General features: G+C 33.9%; 1 protein-coding gene and 1 pseudogene across 1 annotated transcript; one reads left to right on the top strand and one right to left on the bottom strand.

The window, feature by feature from the left end:
- The first annotated feature begins 370 nt into the window (after positions 1-370).
- On the top strand, positions 371-14,177 carry LOC120154401 (annotated as a pseudogene).
- Positions 14,178-14,933: 756 nt separating this feature from the next.
- LOC120154402 lies at positions 14,934-15,545 on the bottom strand. The gene has a single exon (XM_039166165.1). The coding sequence runs from the start codon at positions 15,543-15,545 to the stop codon at positions 14,934-14,936; it is 612 nt and encodes a 203-aa protein (XP_039022096.1).
- Positions 15,546-19,873: the final 4,328 nt, after the last annotated feature.

Below are 19,873 nucleotides of genomic sequence, written 5' to 3' on the forward strand. Positions count from 1 at the left end.
CACCTTGTGTTTTTATTTTGATCATCTAATTAATATTTTTTAAAATCATACCTCACATTATATTCTAATTTTATTTATGTCACCCAAATTGTTAAAAAAATAGAATTATTGATGTAATGATTTTTTTTATTTTTTTGATAATGACATGATATTATCTTATGATTACTGTTAATATCATCATTAATAACATCCGGTGATCAAAACAGAATAAAAAACATAGTATTAACTTTTGAATAATTAATTGACCTAAAAAATCCTAAAAAAAGGTGAGTGACTACATATGTAGTTTACCCAAGAAAATAAAGAAAGATATAAGTGGAAGACTGAGAAAGCATATTTGGAGTTTTAGTATCCGAATAAGAAAAAATGCATGGAAGTATTCAGAAAGAAAAAGAAGGCATGTAATGCATTCAATCTCATCCCCTTTCATTCAATCTTCATCTCTCCCCTCCAAATCGTGTGTCCCGTAAGGCCAAACAATTCTGCAGAATCAAAGCCTCCGCAAAATCCCCAGCCAAACCCCACAAGAAACCAACCAAATTTCCCCGCAAAAGAAGAAGAAACCCCCTTCATTGCCTTCTTCCCCTTCCAGAAAACCCCAATCCCCTCCTCTTTGCCGCTCCACTCCAAGAACCCACAGGCCATTTACAAAGACATTCAAGCGTTCGCTAGACAGAACAAGCTCAAACAAGCCCTCTCCATTTTGGACTACGTAGACCAACAAGGCATCTCTGTCAATCCCACCACCTTCCTTCCCTCCTCGCCGCTTGTGTCCGCACCAAATCCTTAGCGGACGGAAGACAAATCCACGTTCACATTCGCACCAATGGGCTCGAAAGCAACGAGTTTTTACGAGCCAAACTGGCTCACATGTACTCTTCTTGTGGCTCCATCGAAGACGCCCAAAGGGTGTTCGATGGATGGACTACCAACAATGCTTATTCCTGGAATGCTTTGCTTAGAGGGAGTGTTGTGTTGGGTGGAAAACGGTATTTGGATGTGCTTTCAACGTTTTGTGAAATGAGGTCGTTGGCGGTCGAATTGAATGAGCACACTTTCTCTAGTGTTCTTAAGAGCTTCGCGGGTGCATCAGCGTATAGACAAGGCTTAAAGGCTCATGCCCTTTTGTTTAAATATGGTTTCAACAATAGTTCAATGCTGAGGACAGGTTTGATAGGCTTGTATTTTAAATGCGGGAAGATTAAGCTCGCTCGCAGCGTGTTCGAGGAAATCCCTGAGAGAGATATTGTTTTGTGGGGGGCGATGATTGCGGGTTTTGCTCATAATAGGATGCAGAGGGAAGCCTTGGATTATGCTAGATGGATGATAAGTGAAGGTATATATCCAAATTCTGTTATACTTCCTACGATTCTTCCAGTGATTGGAGAAGTTTGGGCACGAAAAATAGGCCAGGAGGTCCATGCTTGTGTGATTGAGTTATTCGAAAGAGTTGGCTATTCAGTCAGGTTTAGTTGATATTTATTGCAAGTGTGGTGATATGGAATCGGGCAGACGTTTTCTATTGTTCTGAAGAAAGGAATGACCGCTTTGATGTCGGGATACATATCGAATGGGAGACTTGAGCAGGCTTTGCGATCAGTTGTATGGATGCAACAGGAAGGGTTTAAATCTGACGTTGTTACGGTTTCAACAATTCTTCCTATTTGCTCAAGGCTTAGGGATCTCAATCATGGGATGGAGATTCATGCTTTTGCTGTAAAGAATTGTTTCTTTCCTAATATATCTGTTGTCACTTCCTTGATGATTATGTACTCAAAGTGTGGCGTTTTAGATTATTCTTTGAAGTTGTTCAATAGTTTAGAGGCACGGAATGTGATTTCATGGACGGTTATGATCGAGTCGTATGCGGAGAGTGGGTGTTTATACGAAGCAATCGATGTGTTTAGGTCAATGCAGTTGTCGAAACACAGGCCGGTGTTAATGGCTAGGATGTTCAACATTTGCAGTGAGCTTAAAGCTGTAAAGCTTGGAAAGGAGATTCATGGACAAGTCTTGAAGAAAGATTTCGAGTCGATTCCTTTTGTATAGGCTGATATGGTTAAGATGTACGGTGGTTGTGGATTAATGTGCAATTCGAAATAGTATTTGATGCCATCCGTGTTAAGGGTCCTATGACATGGACTGCCATCGTAGAGGCTCATGGATATAATGTTCTTCATGAAGATGCAATTCGCCTTTTTCATCTAATGATATCTGATGGATTCACTCCGAATCATTTCTCTTTCAAAGTGGTTTTATCGATTTGCAGAAAGGCTGGATTTGTTGATGAGGCTTGCCAAATATTCAGTGTCACGACTCGTAAATATAAACTCGAGGCATCTGAAGAACATTACTGTATAATGATTGAGCTTCTTAATATGCATGGTCGCTTTGAGGAGGCTGAAAGATTCACGCAGATGAAATCTCTGTTATCCCAAGGAACAACATGTCTTCTTTTCTCATGCTTCGGTTTCGAGTTGAACGAACTGGATTGGTTGCAGTCGGATTAACCTGGATCGGGTTCTTGTCCTTTAATAAGCTTAGAACTTGAATTGTTTATTTTTACTAATTTGTTGCATATTAAGTGTGAAATTGTTGATTTTGGCTAATTTCTTGCACATAAATTATTGAACTTCGAATTTGAAGCCAGCGATTTAATGGCAAGATTTAATTAATTGGACTAATTTCTTAGTTTTCGTAAACTATGGGATCAAATTTTGAAAATTTGAATAGAACTAATTTCATATTTTTCATAAAGTAGAGGGATGCTGATTTCTTTAAGCAATTTTGTCTCAGATATTGGATATTTATTGATTTTCTAGGCTTCCAATTACTGAATGGCTTAAGATTAGGCCTTGGAAGCCCAACATTGGGCCACCTTTTTACCCAGTCTTATATGGATTGGAACTACATTATACAATTTTACGTTGGGAAATAGCATAGCCATCAATTAGTAATCTCATTATCCTGTGTCCTAGTAATATTATCTTAAATTTTATATTTTTGAACTTTATTTAAAATATTCATTCCATCAATTAATAAAAATAATATTTTTAGTTCTCAAAACTTATTCATTCTATCAAATTTATCCTAATTTAAAATAATTCAATAAATTTGATCTTTCATAATTTAAAATTCCATCAATTTAGTCTTTATTTTTTGGTACTATCAAACTAAACGAGTCCAGCGAATCAAAACAGTAGTCGGATAAATGCATTCTGACATAAAACAACAATAACTTACTGTTAAAATATTATTATACCAGGAGAGTAACATGAAAGTAATATAATATTTATGAGAGAATAACAAATATTAAAGTGATATTTTTCTGAATAAGAAAGGTTAAGTTTCTTAAATGTTTCATATTAGGACTAAATTGATGAGTTATATAAGTTTTAAGGACTAAAATTATTATTATATCAAGTCACATCATTATTTTTTGTAATACTTAACGACATAGTGACATGTTCGTAAATTTTGAAGAAACAAATAACACAATTATTACCAAACCCGTAATTAAGTGAATTTGGATATAGTCTACCATTATATATCTTTTAGGTGTAACCATATATAATATTTATATAATAAATAAATTCAACAAAAAATTGGTTGATCTAATAAGATGAAATATTAAATCTTAAAATTAAATAAGGTTCAAAGTTTGGATCCGAACAAATATAAATGGAATAAACTGAGTTGTGAGGATTTTTTCATTATAAATTTTGTAATACTTGATCTAAATTACTTGATTAATAAATTAAATATCGATAACATGTAATATATATATATATATATATATAAATTTAAGTGTCATGTTATTCTAAAAAAGTTACCATATTACACACGAATTTACTTAGGAAATTATTGTTTAGGGGGTGGATTTAAATAAGATAAGTAACTTATCCAGACACACCATTTCAATGTACACAAAGGGAATCATTTTGATGTTATTATTTTAAATGATAAACTAAACTAAATCAAATATGTAATCGTTTTTTATTATAGTTTACACAAATGATGATGGCATAGAGGTAATATAAAAAAAATTTAAGGCATTAATAATGTGTAATTTTGTATACTATCAGTGATAGATCCATATGTTTTTTTAGAGTGGGCACGTCTCTACTGTGAAATTCGAATTTATTTATGTTAGTTGTTCATTTTATTCATAATGTTCATCATGAAAATTTTATCTTTACTTGTTACATACGAAAAATTTATGTTATTAATACATATGTGTTCACCTTGAAAATTTTCTAGATCAGCCACTGTATACTATCAACCTATTATAAAATGTTATTGGTTAAAAAATAATTTAAATGAATATTTGGTGAAAGAAATATTATTTTTCTGAGAGAATTGAATTCGAACAGTTGTATCTATGAGATATATGTATATTATAATAATTAAAAAAATTAAACAGAAACTATTAATTGATTTTTAAAATTTGTTTATTAATGATATATACCTTAAATGTGTTCAATATTCAACCTTGTTGTTTATATGCAAATGCTGAAACATCAAATACAGACAATGAGTGATAAAGTAAATAAAAAATGGAGTATAGGTGTAATTGTAAAAAGGAGGAGGACGCCAAGTTTGACGAATACAAGACTCGAAGGTGCTGCCCATCACTACAATGATGTTTATTTCCATACCGCCGGTGTGGTCGACACCGCCTTTTTCTTCATTTATATATACTGTGTATGGCGGTGTTCACAACACAACTATTCATATAACTGTATTTGTAAAAAAAAACACCATATCAACAAACTCCAAATTAAATCATTATTAAAAATAATCCCAAGCAAATATGGAGTAAAAAAAGCCGTTTGCATGATACAAATATATAAGCTTGACAGTATCAAATCATTAACTTCTGGAAATTATTACTTTTGAAAGAATTCGTGTAAATTATATATATTTATAATATTAAATATTCAAAAAGACCTATACAAATATTTATAAATTGTTGCAAAATATTGAAAAATAGTGTTGCAGTATTATAATCTAAAATTTTTGTTTCAATAAAAAGTTAAAAAAAAAGTGAAATTAAAACAGAACCTGTAATCGGATGGAACTTAATAAATAGAATAAGAGTTTTGTTGAGGTTTAAATGAACAGTTTACTTCAGACAGATTCGTCATCTCCTCGGTGCATTGAGTAACGTTGGACGTCGGTCTCCCAGGATACAGCAACAAACGTTCACAATAGTAAGTTGTGTGTTGAGATGTGTCACAACTTAGCCTTTATATAGGGAGAAGAATTTTTATTGAAAGGTTAAGACCTTTATTGAAAGGTTAAGTCCTTTAAATGAAATGACTTAACTATTTGATTAAAAATCATAACTTTTTTATCAAAAGGTTAATATGAAAAGACATAACTTTTGGGGTGAAATGAAATAATTATTTTTCATGAAAATACTTAATTATTTTTCATGAATAGTCATGATCAATTCATTCATATTTTTTCAACAATCCCCCACATGAATGAATTTGATTGTTTAAAACATTGACTCGATGTGGTGATAGATTCTTCGTTCAATATTTGCATAGGATAGGTAGGCGTCCCCCTTTGAACCTTCCCTTGTGAAAGTATGTTTACCTTACTGGATGTCCAGTAGACGTGATATCCTTGAATTGTCCTGTCGTTTGTTTAAGTGATGACATACCTCACACAAATATCTTACTAACAAGAGTTTGATTCTCATGTTATACATGCATCACAAGGCTCACATCAAAGGAAGAAGTAATAACTCTTCCAAATGATCCACTCGTCCAAGCATTGGAAAAGAAGATCAGAACAGAAGTAGACTTGCGATGACTTTTTGAATGGGATCCTGATCTTATTTGGTCAATATGTCTTCTGTATATACGACCATCTACCTCTTATCTTTCTAACGGTTCTTGAATCGCATCAATCCGATATCGAGAACTCAAGATATGTCCATTTTACTGAAGATGATGCATGCAGGAAATCATATACGGGATTAATACGTAATTTTGTAAATATTACGAATTTTCAATATTTATATTGATTATTTGTAATATAATTTAATATAGGATGAAGAATTATCTTTTAGGATCAGATTTATTATTTTATTAGGAATTAAGGTTGGGTTAAAACAATATTTTTAGTTATTATTATTTCATTAGGAATTAGAGTTAAGACATGTTTAGTTTATTGTTATTTTATTCTTTAGTTATTTAGGACCTTTAGAACTCAACCCCTATATAAAATAGGCTTCATTAAACTTTGTAAACAAGATTTCTTTGATTAATAATACAATGAGAATTCGTTTTTGCAAGTGTTGATTGCCTTGTGCCTTCAAAGCTTCTTCTCCGAGAGTTCTTTCAAGTTCTTGTGAGGGAGATTAATCTTCACACTCCAATTTGCCTTTCATCGCGACTAGGAGGGTTGGTTATAGCCATATTATCGTGTTTGCCTTTTCATTGCGACTAGGAGGGCTCGATAGGGCATTATCCATCGATTTTCCACATATCCATCCACACCATCAATCATCTTTATCGTTCACCTTCATAAGGGAGATCTTTTGATTTCTTGGTTATCTTACTTTATTTTCAATCTTTTTATCTTTTGTTTATCTTGTTCTAATCTAGTTTCTTACCTTGTTTCCAGCACCTAAAAAAAACCCTAAGAACCCTACTTGCTGTCACCACCTTCCCATATTCATTCCCCATTGTTATTCATCGAGTCTAGAGCTTTCTAAGTTTGATTCTTCAACAAGAGCAACGTTCATTAACCCGCCACCACTTCCCTATCAATTGGTATCAAATTTGGGCCGATTCTTGGAAAGAAGCAAGCAATCTTGCTTGTTCTTACACACAAAACCGTCAAGGTATCCCAACAGAGCTAGTTCAGAGAAGATTCATCGTTTCAGGTTCTTTTTATTTAATTTTAATTTATATTCAAACCCTTCTTGTTTGAGGAGCTAATTAAAAAAACAAAAAAGGAAAAAAAAAGTCAAAATTTCAAAAAATAAATTGCAAACTAAGGTATTTAGGGCTGATTTTCTCCAGATATCATATTCATCCTAATATAAATCTCCAGTCCAAAATTCACCCAAATCAGAGTTCATTATAGCCTTCAAATACATATTTCAAGTTTCATCGCAAATTCGATCTAGGATCTTGTCGAATTTCTTGAACATTCTACAGGAGGAATTTCGTGGTTAAAATTTCCAGATTACAACTTTATATATTGAAGATTATTCACACAAAAAAATCAGAATTTTTGGAGATCAAGAACACCTTCGAACAAAGCGATCAAGAAAAACAGATTGTTTGAGGACTTACCGTTCAACAGAGTCTACTGGATACTACTGAAGGTATTTGGTTCTGAATTTCACAGGAGGTTTCTTTACACATCAAAAGATATTCAAGAATTTGTCAAGAATTTTTGGACACCGGTAACCTCCTCAAAAACGTTGCTCAAGTTGATCCAGCGTTTTCTAGGTTTCTGGGTTGGTTCTTTTTTTTTCTTTGACTCTTAGTGCTTTAGGTTCTTTTGTTTTTCCTTTTATTGTTCTTTTGCATTATCTAACACATTTTCTTTCTTGTTTTAGTAGGACTAAATAGTTTGCATACTTTTTCCTTCTTTGCATTCTCGTTCTCTTGGAGTCTAACCCTTGTTTGACCTCTTAGAGCTTTTAGGTTTTCTTATCACTTTTGCTAGTAATCAAACTCCGATACGAACTGTGGAAGACTACTTGGTAAAGTGAGTTTTAAAGAGTACAAGATCAACTTACTTGCCTCTCGTTGTGTTACTTTCTTGGAGTGACTTGTGAGATTTCTTGCTTTGTTGAATTTTCTTTCTTTTATTTTACTTTAAAATTTTCTTTCGAGTGTTATGATTTTAGGATGGGCAAAAATAACATCAAGACACTTACGACTATCTTAGCCACACTTGCACGAATTACGACTCAAGTTGAAAATTTTGATGAACTTACCAATACCGTGAGAGAACGACAAGAACCACAACTAGATCTATCAAACCAGAATCCAAGAACAAACAATGCTGAACTTTTGGTACCCAGGCGAGAACAACCACGTTTCCAAGCACCCAAACTCTTTGCAAAACCAAAGTTCATAATCCCGTCTTTCAAAGGAGACAATGATCTGGACAGGTATATCGATTGGGAAGGAAAAATTGATCTCATGTTCACATACCATGACTACCCCCAAGCTAAACAAGTTCCCCTTATCACCATGCAATTCGAAGGATATGCTCGAACTTGGTGGATGCAAACAAGTAAAAAGATCCAGAACTTCCAAATTCCAACAATCACTTCTTAGACCGACCTCAAACAAACCATGAGGAAGCGATTCCTACCGACACATTATACACGAGAAGTTAAACTATGACTACACCAACTTCGACAAGGTAGAAGTTCAGTTGAAGAGTACTATAAGGAGATGCAAACCTTACTCAACAGGGCTAACATAATCGAAAATGAAGAGGTCACCGTGTCAAGATTCGTCGTCGGCTTAAACTCAAACATCACTGATCTTATTGATCTACAAGGGTACGAAAACCTTAAAGATACACTAAAGAAAGCAATGACAATCAAAGAAAAAATCCAAAGGAGATTCCGATTCAGAGAACATTACGAATGTACTTCATCCTCTTACGAAGGTAATCCTTCAAATCCTTCCTCATATTCTACTCTATCTTCTCAAAAAAAGCCAAGAGATGACAAACCTAACAAGAAGAAAGAACGACCAGCAAAGAATGACACACTTCCAGCCCCTAAAGATCAAATGATAATTTGTGAGGAGGTAGGGAAATCAAAAAAAGAAAAAGATGAGAGAAAGGCAAAATCAAAAAGGTCACTAGTTACAAAAGCCAAAAGAATAATGATTTATGGGTGGTGAGTGAACCTAAATGTAAGAAGAAAAGAGTGACTCAAAATCAATGTGTGAGCATAAAAGAATTGAGAGAGAACCTTCTTTACAAACAACCTTCCATCCTTATTCACTTTAGGGAATCAATTGTTTCGATTTCAAACATTAACAAGGATTTGCCTAGTGTGTTTTCATCTTTGTTACAAGATTTTCAAGAAGTGTTATGTGATCCACCTAACGAATTACCACCGAAAATAAGAAAACAACACCAAACCAATCTAATTTAAGGTTCCATCATACCTCGTCAAACATACAATATCGAAGAAACCAGAGAGTTATAATTGTTACGAAAAGGCTACATACAGGAAAGCCTTAGTCCAGACGCCATCTTAATGACGAAACATGATTTGAACAACTCTACATGCTTTATAGTTCGTGCACAGGAAATCCATGTAAATGATAAAAAAGTAAAAGTAACACGAGACTGACCCATACCATCTTCCATCGCCAAGAGTTGTTGAATAGTGTTATGTGACTCTCTTGACGGGTTACCACCTGAAAGCCCTAATCACTATGTCATATCAATGAAGAGTCACGATTTACGGGAGTCCAAAGGTAAGTAGTTTGTTACTCATTTTAATGACATTGTAACATACTTCTTCTCCTTTTTACAAGGTAAGGCTCGTGAAGTTATCATCCATACTAAGCATAACTCCTTTAAATACGTAACAACCCGAGGCAAGCAAATCACAGTAGACGATACACTACCACGAAGGTATACTCTTACCAATCAAACGCATACTACTTTTCCGAGAATTGAACATATCAAAGATGTATATCACAATAACTCAGATATTTTTTATGTTTCTACCTATACTTTTAAAAGTGCTTCTAATGAGTTTTATCTTGTATTTGAGTTTCCTTTCCAACTAAACATGTTTTACAGTCCACAAATCTCCTCCCGAGAATTCTTAATTCATGAACCACACTTAGGAGACTTAAGGGATTACTTTAACAGATCAGTTAACATGGTTTTTAAACACTTATTCTCACCACACAAGAATAAAACCATGGGAAAATTATCTAAAGCAATCATACAGAAAGCCAACAGTGGTCGACGCCATGTTGAATTTCAACCTAAACATCAGATTACAAGACTTGTATGCAAAAGAGGATTTCAAGACTACAAGAAATCAGTTCCTACAAAGAAGAAACCTCGACTAAAACGCATAAAGACACATCACATTGATCCTGGTAAATGTTTCACAAGTTTTTCTTTCAACACAATAATTCTCTTTCTTTTGGATTTTCATATTCGAGGACGATTCCTTTTAAGGAGTGGGGGAATGATACATGCACCAGGGTCCATAATACATGCTTCTTTGGACTAATGTTTCTCCTCGAACCTATTAGAAGAACAACGTCTCAAAGATTCAAAGCATATCTATTCAGTAAGTATAATGTGAATGAATCATTAAACGATTCTAATGTTGCTCCCTTTAATGTTTCAAATTCGAGGTCAAATATTTTTGAAGAAAGGGAGGATGATACATGCATCACAAGGCTCACATCAAAGGAAGAAGTAATAACTCTTCCAAATGATCCACTCGTCCAAGCATTGGAAAAGAAGATCAGAACAGAAGCATAATTGCGATGACTTTTTGAATGGGATCCTGATCTTATTTGGTCAATATGTCCTGGATATATGACCATCTATCTCTTATCTTTCTAAGGGTTCTTGAATCACATCAATCCGATATCGGGAACTCAATATATGTCCATTTTACTGAAGATGATGCATGCAGAAAATCCTATACGGGATTAATACGTGATTTCGTAAATATTACGAATTTTCAATATTTATATTGATTATTTGTAATATAATTTAATATAGGATGAAGAATTATCTTTTAGGATCAGATTTATTATTTTATTAGGAATTAAGGTTTGGTTATTATTATTTTATTAGGAATTAGAGTTAAGACATGTGAGAGAGATCTTTCAAGTTCTTGTGAGGGAGATTAATCTTCACACTCCAATTTGCCTTTTCATCACGACTAGGAGGGTTGGTTATAGCCATATTATCATGTTTGCCTTTTCATTGCGACTAGGAGGGCTCGATAGGGCATTATTCATCGATTTTCCACATATACATCCACACCATCAATCATTTTTACCGTTCACCTTCATAAGAGAGGTCTTTTGATTTCTTGGTTATCTTACTTTATTTTAAATCTCTTTATCTTTTGTTTATCTTGTTCTAATCTTGTTTCTTACCTTGTTTCCAGCACCTAAAAGAAACCCTAAGAACCCTACTTGCTGCCGCCACCTTCCCATATTCATTCCCCATTATTCTTCATCGAGTCTAGAGCTTTCTAGGTTTGATTCTTCAACAAGAGCAACGTTCATTACCCTCCACCACTTCCTTATCATCATGGTTATATCTATATAGTCGTGGACATCTCCTGGTTCTGTAATATCTTAGAGAACTATGCCCCAATAGTCTCTTTGAAGCGGCTCCACTTCACTCTCACATAAGTGACTTATGTTATTCGGTTCAACGAAACGCATATTGGTCATTAAAAGTATTGCCTAACCTTATCAACATTTTAGCCACTATTTTAACCCTCCACAGTGACCTCACGAAGTCTATGCAAGTAGGTTGTCCCATTGAACATAGATCTTAGGATCTCCAGTCAACTAGGTTGGGTTTTCCTTCACATAGAGCCTTAATAATTCATGGGCTTTAGTCCCATTCCTCTTGATGTTTTATCAACTTGATCTCGATTCAACCCTTTGGTTAGCGGATCTGCAATGTTATATTTTGATCTTATAAAATGAATAGAAATAACTCCAGTTGAGATCAATTGTCTAATGATATTGTATCGACGTCGCATGTGTCTTGACTTACCATTATACATTACATTTTGTGCTCTACCAATTGTTGCTTGGTTATCAGAATATATACATATTTTGGGTACAGGCTTTGGCCATTTAGGAATATCCTCCAAAAAAATTTGTAACCATTTTGCCTCTTCTCCAATTTTGTCCAAGGCTACAAACTCATATTCCATCGTGGATCTAGTTATAATTGTTTGTCTAGAGGATTTCCATGACACAACTCCTCCTCCCAAAGTGAAAATATAACCACTTGTGCCTTTGGTATCTTGAATATCAAATATCTAACTGGCATCAGAGAATCCTTCTAACACAGTAGGATCTCTAGAATAATGCAATCCATAGTTTCAAGTATATCTGAGATATCTCAATACCCTTATAATTGATTTCCAATGTTTCTCCCCTGGATTGCTTGTAAATCTACTTAAACTGCTTACAGTGAAAGCAATATCAGGTCTAGTGCAACTCATAAGGTACATTAGACTACCTATGATCCTTGCATATTCCACTTGATTAACACTTTCACCTTTATTTTTAGATAGATGTTGACTTGTATCTATCGGAGTTTTGGCTACACTAGAATCATCCTTGCCAAATTTTTCAAAAATCTTGTCTACATTGTGTGACTAAGTCAATATGAGACCTTCAGATGACCTTTTGATTTGGATGCCCAAAATCATGTCAGCAAGTCCCATGTCTTTCATGTCAAATTTTGAATTTAACATATTTTCGGTACGTTTTATCATTTCATTGTTACTTCCAACAATGAATATGTCGTCAACATATAGACATAGAATTAAATATCCATCAACAATGATTTTGACATACACACATTTGTCACACTCATTTATTTTAAATCCATTTGATATCACAACACTATCAAACTTTTTCATGACATTGCTTTGGTGCTTGCTGAAGTCCATATAATGACTTTACCAACTTACATACTTTCTTTTCTTATCCTGAAGCTACATAACCCTCATGTTGTTCCATATAAATTTCCTCATCAAGGTCTCCATTAAGAAAAGTGGTCTTAACATCCATTTGATGTACTTCTAAATTTCGTTAAGCGGTAGTTGCAATTATCATTCTTATAGAAGTTATTCTTGATACGGGTGAATATGTATCAAAGTAATCAAGACGTTCTTTTTGTCGGTACCCTTTAATAACCAATATGGCCTTGTACTTATCAATTGTTCCATCTGCTTTCATTTTTCGTTTCAAAATCCATTTAGAATTTAATGGCTTAATTCCATGAGGAAGATCCACTAATTCTCACGTATGATTTTGTATGATGGAATCAATTTCACTCTTGATGGCATCTTTCCAAAAATTACTTTCAGATGAACGTATAGCTTCACTATAAGTTACAGGTTCAGTCTCTAGCATATAGGTTAGAAAATCCGATCCAAAGGATTTTTCTACCCGTGCCCTTTTACTTCTTCTTGGCTCTATCTCGACTTCAACCTCTTGTTGGAAGTCTTGACTATTTTCATTAATAGTTTCTAAAGTTCTTTTCCTTGAACTCTAGCCAACTTCTCTAATTTTACAAGTTCTTGTGAATTTCTGGATTCTTTGATTCATGCACAAGAAATCGACATGCATTGATGTGGTGAGCATAGCCAATGAAAATACAATCCACTATTTTAGGACCTATTTTCATTTGCTTTGATAAATGAGCCATTACCTTTGTAAGACACCCCCACACTTTCAAGTAATTGTAGGAAGGTTTCTTGCCTATCCACAACTCATATAGTGTCTTGTCTTTTTTCTTGCGGTGCACCTTATTTAAAAGGTAATTTGCTAATAAGACAGTTTCCCCCACATGTTCTATGACAACCCAGAACTTCCTAGCATATCGTTCATAATTTCTTTTAATGTTCGATTTTTCCGCTCTGCTACTCCATTCGATTGAGGAGAGTATGGTGGTGTTACTTCATGAATAATACCATGTTGTGCATAATATTGACCAAATGGTTCAACATATTCACCACCACGATCACTTCTCAGCCTCTTAATCCTTTTGTTAAGTTGGGTTTCAACTTCCTGCTTATAGAGAATAAATTTTTCTATAGCTTTATCTTTGCTTTTAAGAAAATATACATAGCAATATTTTGTGCTATCATTAATGAAGGTAATAAAATATTTATTCCCTCCTCTAGTTTGAACAAATTTTAAGTCACAAATATTATTATGTATTAGATCAATAGGTTCTGTATTTCTTTCAACGGGTTTAAATGAAGACCTTGTTAGTTTAGCTTCAACACATGTTTCACATTTATGATTATAATTAATGTGAAATAGGGGGATGTGTTCTAAGTTAATTAATCTACGTAAAGTATCATAATTAACATGTCCGAGTCTACCATGCCATAAATTTAATTACTCAATCATATAAACAGAAGAAGAAGAAGAATCATTCTTATATATATTTTTAGCTTTTACAGAGAAAGCATTGAGTTTCCACATATTGTTCAATACATATCCCCTTCCCACAAATATTCCTCCTTTTGATAAAAGTAACTTCTAGGATTCAAACACCATCCTAAAGCCGTGTATACTTAGGAGGGTCCCAGAGACAAGGTTCTTTCGTATGTTAGGCACATACAACATGTTTTGAAGTTTCAACTCTTTGCCAGAAGTCATCTTTAAAATTACAGTGCCTTTCCCCTTGATCTTGGAAGTTGCAGCATTGCCCATATAGAGCTTTTCTCATTTCTCACAAGAAACCAACTCTGCAAAGGAGTCCTTGTCACAACAAATATGGCACGTGGCACCAGTATCAAGCCACAATTCTCTTGGATTTGAATCAACCAAGTTAACTTCAGATACCACAACACATAGGTCAAGTTCAGATACTTCCTTGGAAATTTCTGTCACAACATTAGCCTCTTTTATTCTGGACCTTTTTAGAAGCCTACATTCGGATGACATGTGTCCCATCTTATTGCAATTAAAGCATTTCCCTTGGAATTTTTTCTTCTTAGAAACACCGCCTTTTGGTCTTAATTTAGACTCAATTTGAGCTTGTTTTCTTTTCTTGAAGTCCTTTTTGACTTCCACCACATTTGCATTGGCAATGTTATGATTGGTTGTTTTGTTTAGCCTTTTAGTCGTACATCGATTGTCTTCTTCAATCTGAAGTCTCACAATCAGATCTTTCACTGTCATTTATTTTCTCTTATGCTTAAGATAATTCTTAAAGTCATTCCAAGCAAGCGGAAGTTTTTCAGTAATGGTTGCCACCTGAAAGGATTCACTTATAATCATCCCTTGTTCGAGAATACCATGAATGATCAGTTGGAATTCTTGCACTTGATTCACAACAGTTTTAGAATAAGCCATTACAAAGTTTAAGAATTTGGCAACTAAGAATTTCTTAGCACCAGCATCTTCAGTTTTGTATTTATGGTCCAATGATTCCCATAGTTCCTTAGCTATTTTCTTTATGTTGTATACTTCATAAAGTGCATCAGATAAACCATTCAAGATGTAGTTACGGCATAGGAAATCAGAGTGCTTCCATGCTTCGGTAATATTGAATACAGTTGCAGCATCCACTTCATCCTCTCTAATAGTAGGAGGATCATCCTTAAAAAATTTGGCCAGATTAAATGTCGCCAAATAGAACAACATTTTCTGTTGCCATGTTTTGAAATTCTCTCCATTGAATTTCGCAGGCTTTTCATTATGACTTATGGTCATATGTAACGTTTGGCTCGCAACCTGAGTCTGTGTAGCGACAATATCATTAGATTGTGAATTGGATGAAGTATCAGACATTTTTCTGTAATTAGAATCAAAATCGAAATAATAAATATAATATGAAACAAATATATATTAACCTAAATATATTACCACGGTAATCTGTTTGAGTTTAGATTGAACTACAACACAGGGAATATGTCTTAAGATTGTTGCAAAATATTGAAAAATAGTGTTGCAGTATTATAATCTAAAAATTTTGTTTCAATAAAAAAGTTTAAAAAATGTGAAATTAAAACAGAACCTGTAATCGGATGGAACTTAATAAATAGAAGAAGAGTTTTGTTGAGGCCTGAATGAACAGTTTACTTAAGACAGATTTGTCCTCTCCTCGGTGCTTTGAGTAGCGTTGGACGTCGGTCTCCCAGGATACAACAACAAACGTTCACAACAGTAAGCACAACCGTAGTGAGAAATCGAACACAATCTTTGTCTTTATCTATCACCGGAAAATGACTTTGGAAGAATCGGAGAATTGAAATGAAAGTACTTGAAAGAAATTAGTAAAAAGTTGTGTGTTGAGATGTGTCACAACTTAGCCTTCATATAGGGAGAGGAATTTGTATTGAAAGGTTAAGGCCTTTAAATGAAATATGTTCACAACAGTAAGCACAACTGTAGTGAGCAATCGAACACAATCTGTCTTTATCTATCACTGGAAAATGACTTTGGAAGAATCGGAGAATTGAAATGAAAGTACTTGAAAGAAATTAATAAAAAGTTGTGTGTTGAGATGTGTCACAACTTAGCCTTCATATAGGGAGAGGAATTTGTATTGAAAGGTTAAGGCCTTTAAATGAAATGACTTAACCATTTGATTAAAAATCATAACTTTTTGATCAAAAGGTTAATATGAAAAGACATAACTTTTGGGGTGAAATGAAATAATTATTTTCATGAAAAAACTTAATTATTTTTCATGAATAATCATGATCAATTCATTCATATTTTTTCAACATAAATAAAATATGATTATGCTAAAACGAAGGTTGCCAATAGTACGTGTTGTATTCATTGTTCTTGTTTTGGAGTTCAATATGTATACCTATTAGGTACAATGACGGATATAGAAAATTAAAAATTAAAAATTAAAATTTTAATATTTTTTAATAAGATAAATATATATAGCTTTTTTTGTTCTCTTAACACATTAACTAAATTTAATAATTTAATTAAATTAATGGGATGCAGTTGCCCCTCTAGGGAATTAATGCATCCTTCACTTATGAGATCAATATAGAATTTGAGTTAAATTTATGTATGATATTAATATGTTTTATGTTTATATAAGTTGGACTAAATATACGAGTCTCAAATTTTCTTGGTTTACGATTAGAACGTACCAACGAATACAATCGGTATAGAATTATTAGCATGTACGGTAAGTAAAACCCAAAACCTGAGAGTCACCACGCATCAGCGGGGCGTAGATTCTGACCAACGAGGTGTACTGAAGCCATACATTGATTTTGGGGGTTTGGTAGGACGTTTCTGTTGAAGATGTGAAGCAGGTGGTGGCGGTGGACCCGAAAGCCGTACTTACGGGTACGACATGAAATGGGTCGACATTGGACAAAGGGCGGTGTCAGTTCCAAACTGAAAACCAGAAAGGACAATTAATAGTCGGTTTGGAAGTCAATAACAAACAATGCTAATGGAGGACAGACAGACCGAAGTGTGTGCAGGATCCAGCTGTTTCAGTTAACTCCTTGACTTCCATAATCTCCAATGATTCATTTGGTGGTATGTTCCAATCAATCTCAGACTTCAATCTTAAATAAAGGAAAACAATTTGCTTATATATTTAATTTTCCATATGCGTTTTTTTTTAAGATTTCTTGGAATCTATGGTTTGCATGCATCGACTCATTTTTCTAAAAGCTGAGGTGCTTCATTGGAAAGACCCTAAGATGCATTTGTGTTCTACTTTCTACCTATTGAAATGCCTAATCCAAATACATGATTTCTTTTATTATTAAAAGCAATTTGGTATCAAGAAATATATTGTATATATTAGAATCTGAATCATCTGTCTACCTAATTATTATTTCCTAAATATCCTATTAAACCTATCGATTCTTCTTGATTAAAAGAAATCTTTTCTTTTCTTTTAATTGTTTTGACTTTATGTAGAGTATTTGTACATCGTTAATATTAAGAAACATTTTAAATAAATGTTATATTATAATCACACCAAATTTTAAAAAGTACATTAACTTTTTTTTTTTGAAAGAGAGTTTTGTATGATATTATTAAGCACAACCATATAAAATAAGACAGAAACATAGACAAGGTTAAAAAAACCACCCTACACCTAAAGGAAGAAAAAGAGTGCACCATGCTCATCGAACTTATCAAAACGTAACATATTGAGAATCATCTTTGCCAAACTCTCCAAACCAACTCACAATAACATAATAAGTGCATTACCGTCTCTTTTTTCCTTATGACACAACACAAACAAACAAGAATCCAATTTTGTTACACCCTGTTTTTTTAATTTCTATAAGGACATGAAGTCTTTATAAAACAACTCTCCAAATGAGGAACTCAACTTTCGGAGGTGCTTGATTCTACCACACCAACTTCCAAAATTTGTCACACTCATCCTCTACAAATATTGCATTAGAAAAGAAACTTCTTGGATTATACAACCCATTAGACCTGGAAAACTTGACCCGAACCCGATTACTCGAACAGATTTACCCAGCCCAATACCTGATATTAACACGAACATGATAATCAAATTTGATTTGATACCCGACCTGAACCATACCCGATCCAAAATTTAGTGAAACCGAAATCAACTAGAACCAAAATTAACCCAAACCAAAACCGAAATTTGCCCAAATCAAAAACAACCCGGACCGAATTTTAACCCGATCCAGAAGAAACCCGAACAAAAATTAACCTGACCCGATAGTCTTCTAGATAATACTCTGGATAAGATCTTGTATAGACTTCTTACTAAAGATATGGGTCTAAAATTGTCGAAGCTTTCAGGAGCACACTTCTTAGGAATGAGAGCAATAAACGAATGATTGAATAAGTGATCCATCACATGTCCTTTATAAACGATTCGAAAAAAGAAATAATCTCCCCTTAACAAACACCCAAATCTTCTTAATGAAATCTAGATTAAAACCATCGGGTTCGGGTGCCCTAGAACTATCAACCGAATTAATTGTACTCCACACATTTTCTTCCGAGGGCCTCAATTGCTCTCTTCAATGTCAAACTGAGTTTTCTGAATTACACATTAAACTTTTTCACAAAAAATGTACCATCCTCGTTGAAGCTTTTCTTGAAATGCTTCTCAATCACTTTGGTAATCCTCTTCGTCTCCTTAATTTCTTCATTACCAACCCAGATTCTAGAAATGAAATTCTATCGGTTCCTTAAATATGCGAATAGGTGGAAAAATTATGTTGTGATCACCCTCATTGAACCACTTCAACCTCGATTTATGCAGTCATTCCCTTTAATCTCTTCTATACGTCGACCATAACTTACTTTTAATTATGCATATCTCATCTTGAATGCCTTTATTATTTCCTGACACCATCACAAAAACTTTGAGCGTTCTAATATATTCTCCATATCCACTAGACTCTCGAAATTTTTAGATTTTGTTTCTACCACCCACCCCTTGATTGCATCTTTCACCTCCAGAAAAGTATTCATTCATTTGCTTTTGTAACACCCATAACCCTAGGGATGGCAACGGGCCGGGTTCGGGCCAGGTATTGGTCCCCCGTCCCCGTCCTCATTTAAAAAATCCGTACCCGTCCCCGCTTAAAAAACCACGGGGATTTAAACGGGGATCCCCATCGGGTAATCGGGGAAAACCACGGGGAAACGGGTATCCCCGTTTAGCATAAACGGTTATTTAAACGGGTATCGGGCCGGGTATATATATTTAAATTAAATATATAAATATTATATATATTTTTTTTAATTTAAATTAAATTTATTAATATTATATATATATATATAATATTTATTTTTAATATTTATCGGGTTGGGTATCGGGCCGGGTAATCGGGTAATCGGGGCGGGGATTACTAAACCCGTCCCCGTCCCCGTTTAACATAAACAGTTTTTCCCGTCCCCATTTAGCATAAACGGTTTTTTCCCGTCCCCGTTTAATTCGATTTTCGATTTTCCCCGTCGGGTTCGGGTTTTTTTGCCATCCCTACATAACTAGTATAATTATACATATACAGATTATAGATGTCACCCGAATTTCGAAAACCATTATATCATTTCAAAATCGATTTAAACTTTATTTCCTTAAAATGATAAATGATATTATCAAAATTATCATATCATATGAATTATGATTT

Source organism: Hibiscus syriacus, unplaced genomic scaffold (assembly GCF_006381635.1).
Source record: "Hibiscus syriacus cultivar Baekdansim isolate YM2019G1 unplaced genomic scaffold, ASM638163v2 tig00111129_pilon, whole genome shotgun sequence".
Lineage (NCBI taxonomy): Eukaryota > Viridiplantae > Streptophyta > Magnoliopsida > Malvales > Malvaceae > Hibiscus > Hibiscus syriacus.

Coding starts and splice junctions, on each gene's coding strand:
- LOC120154402 (XM_039166165.1), bottom strand. CDS start 15,545: ATGTCTGATACTTCATCCAATTCACAATCTAATGATATTGTCGCTACA.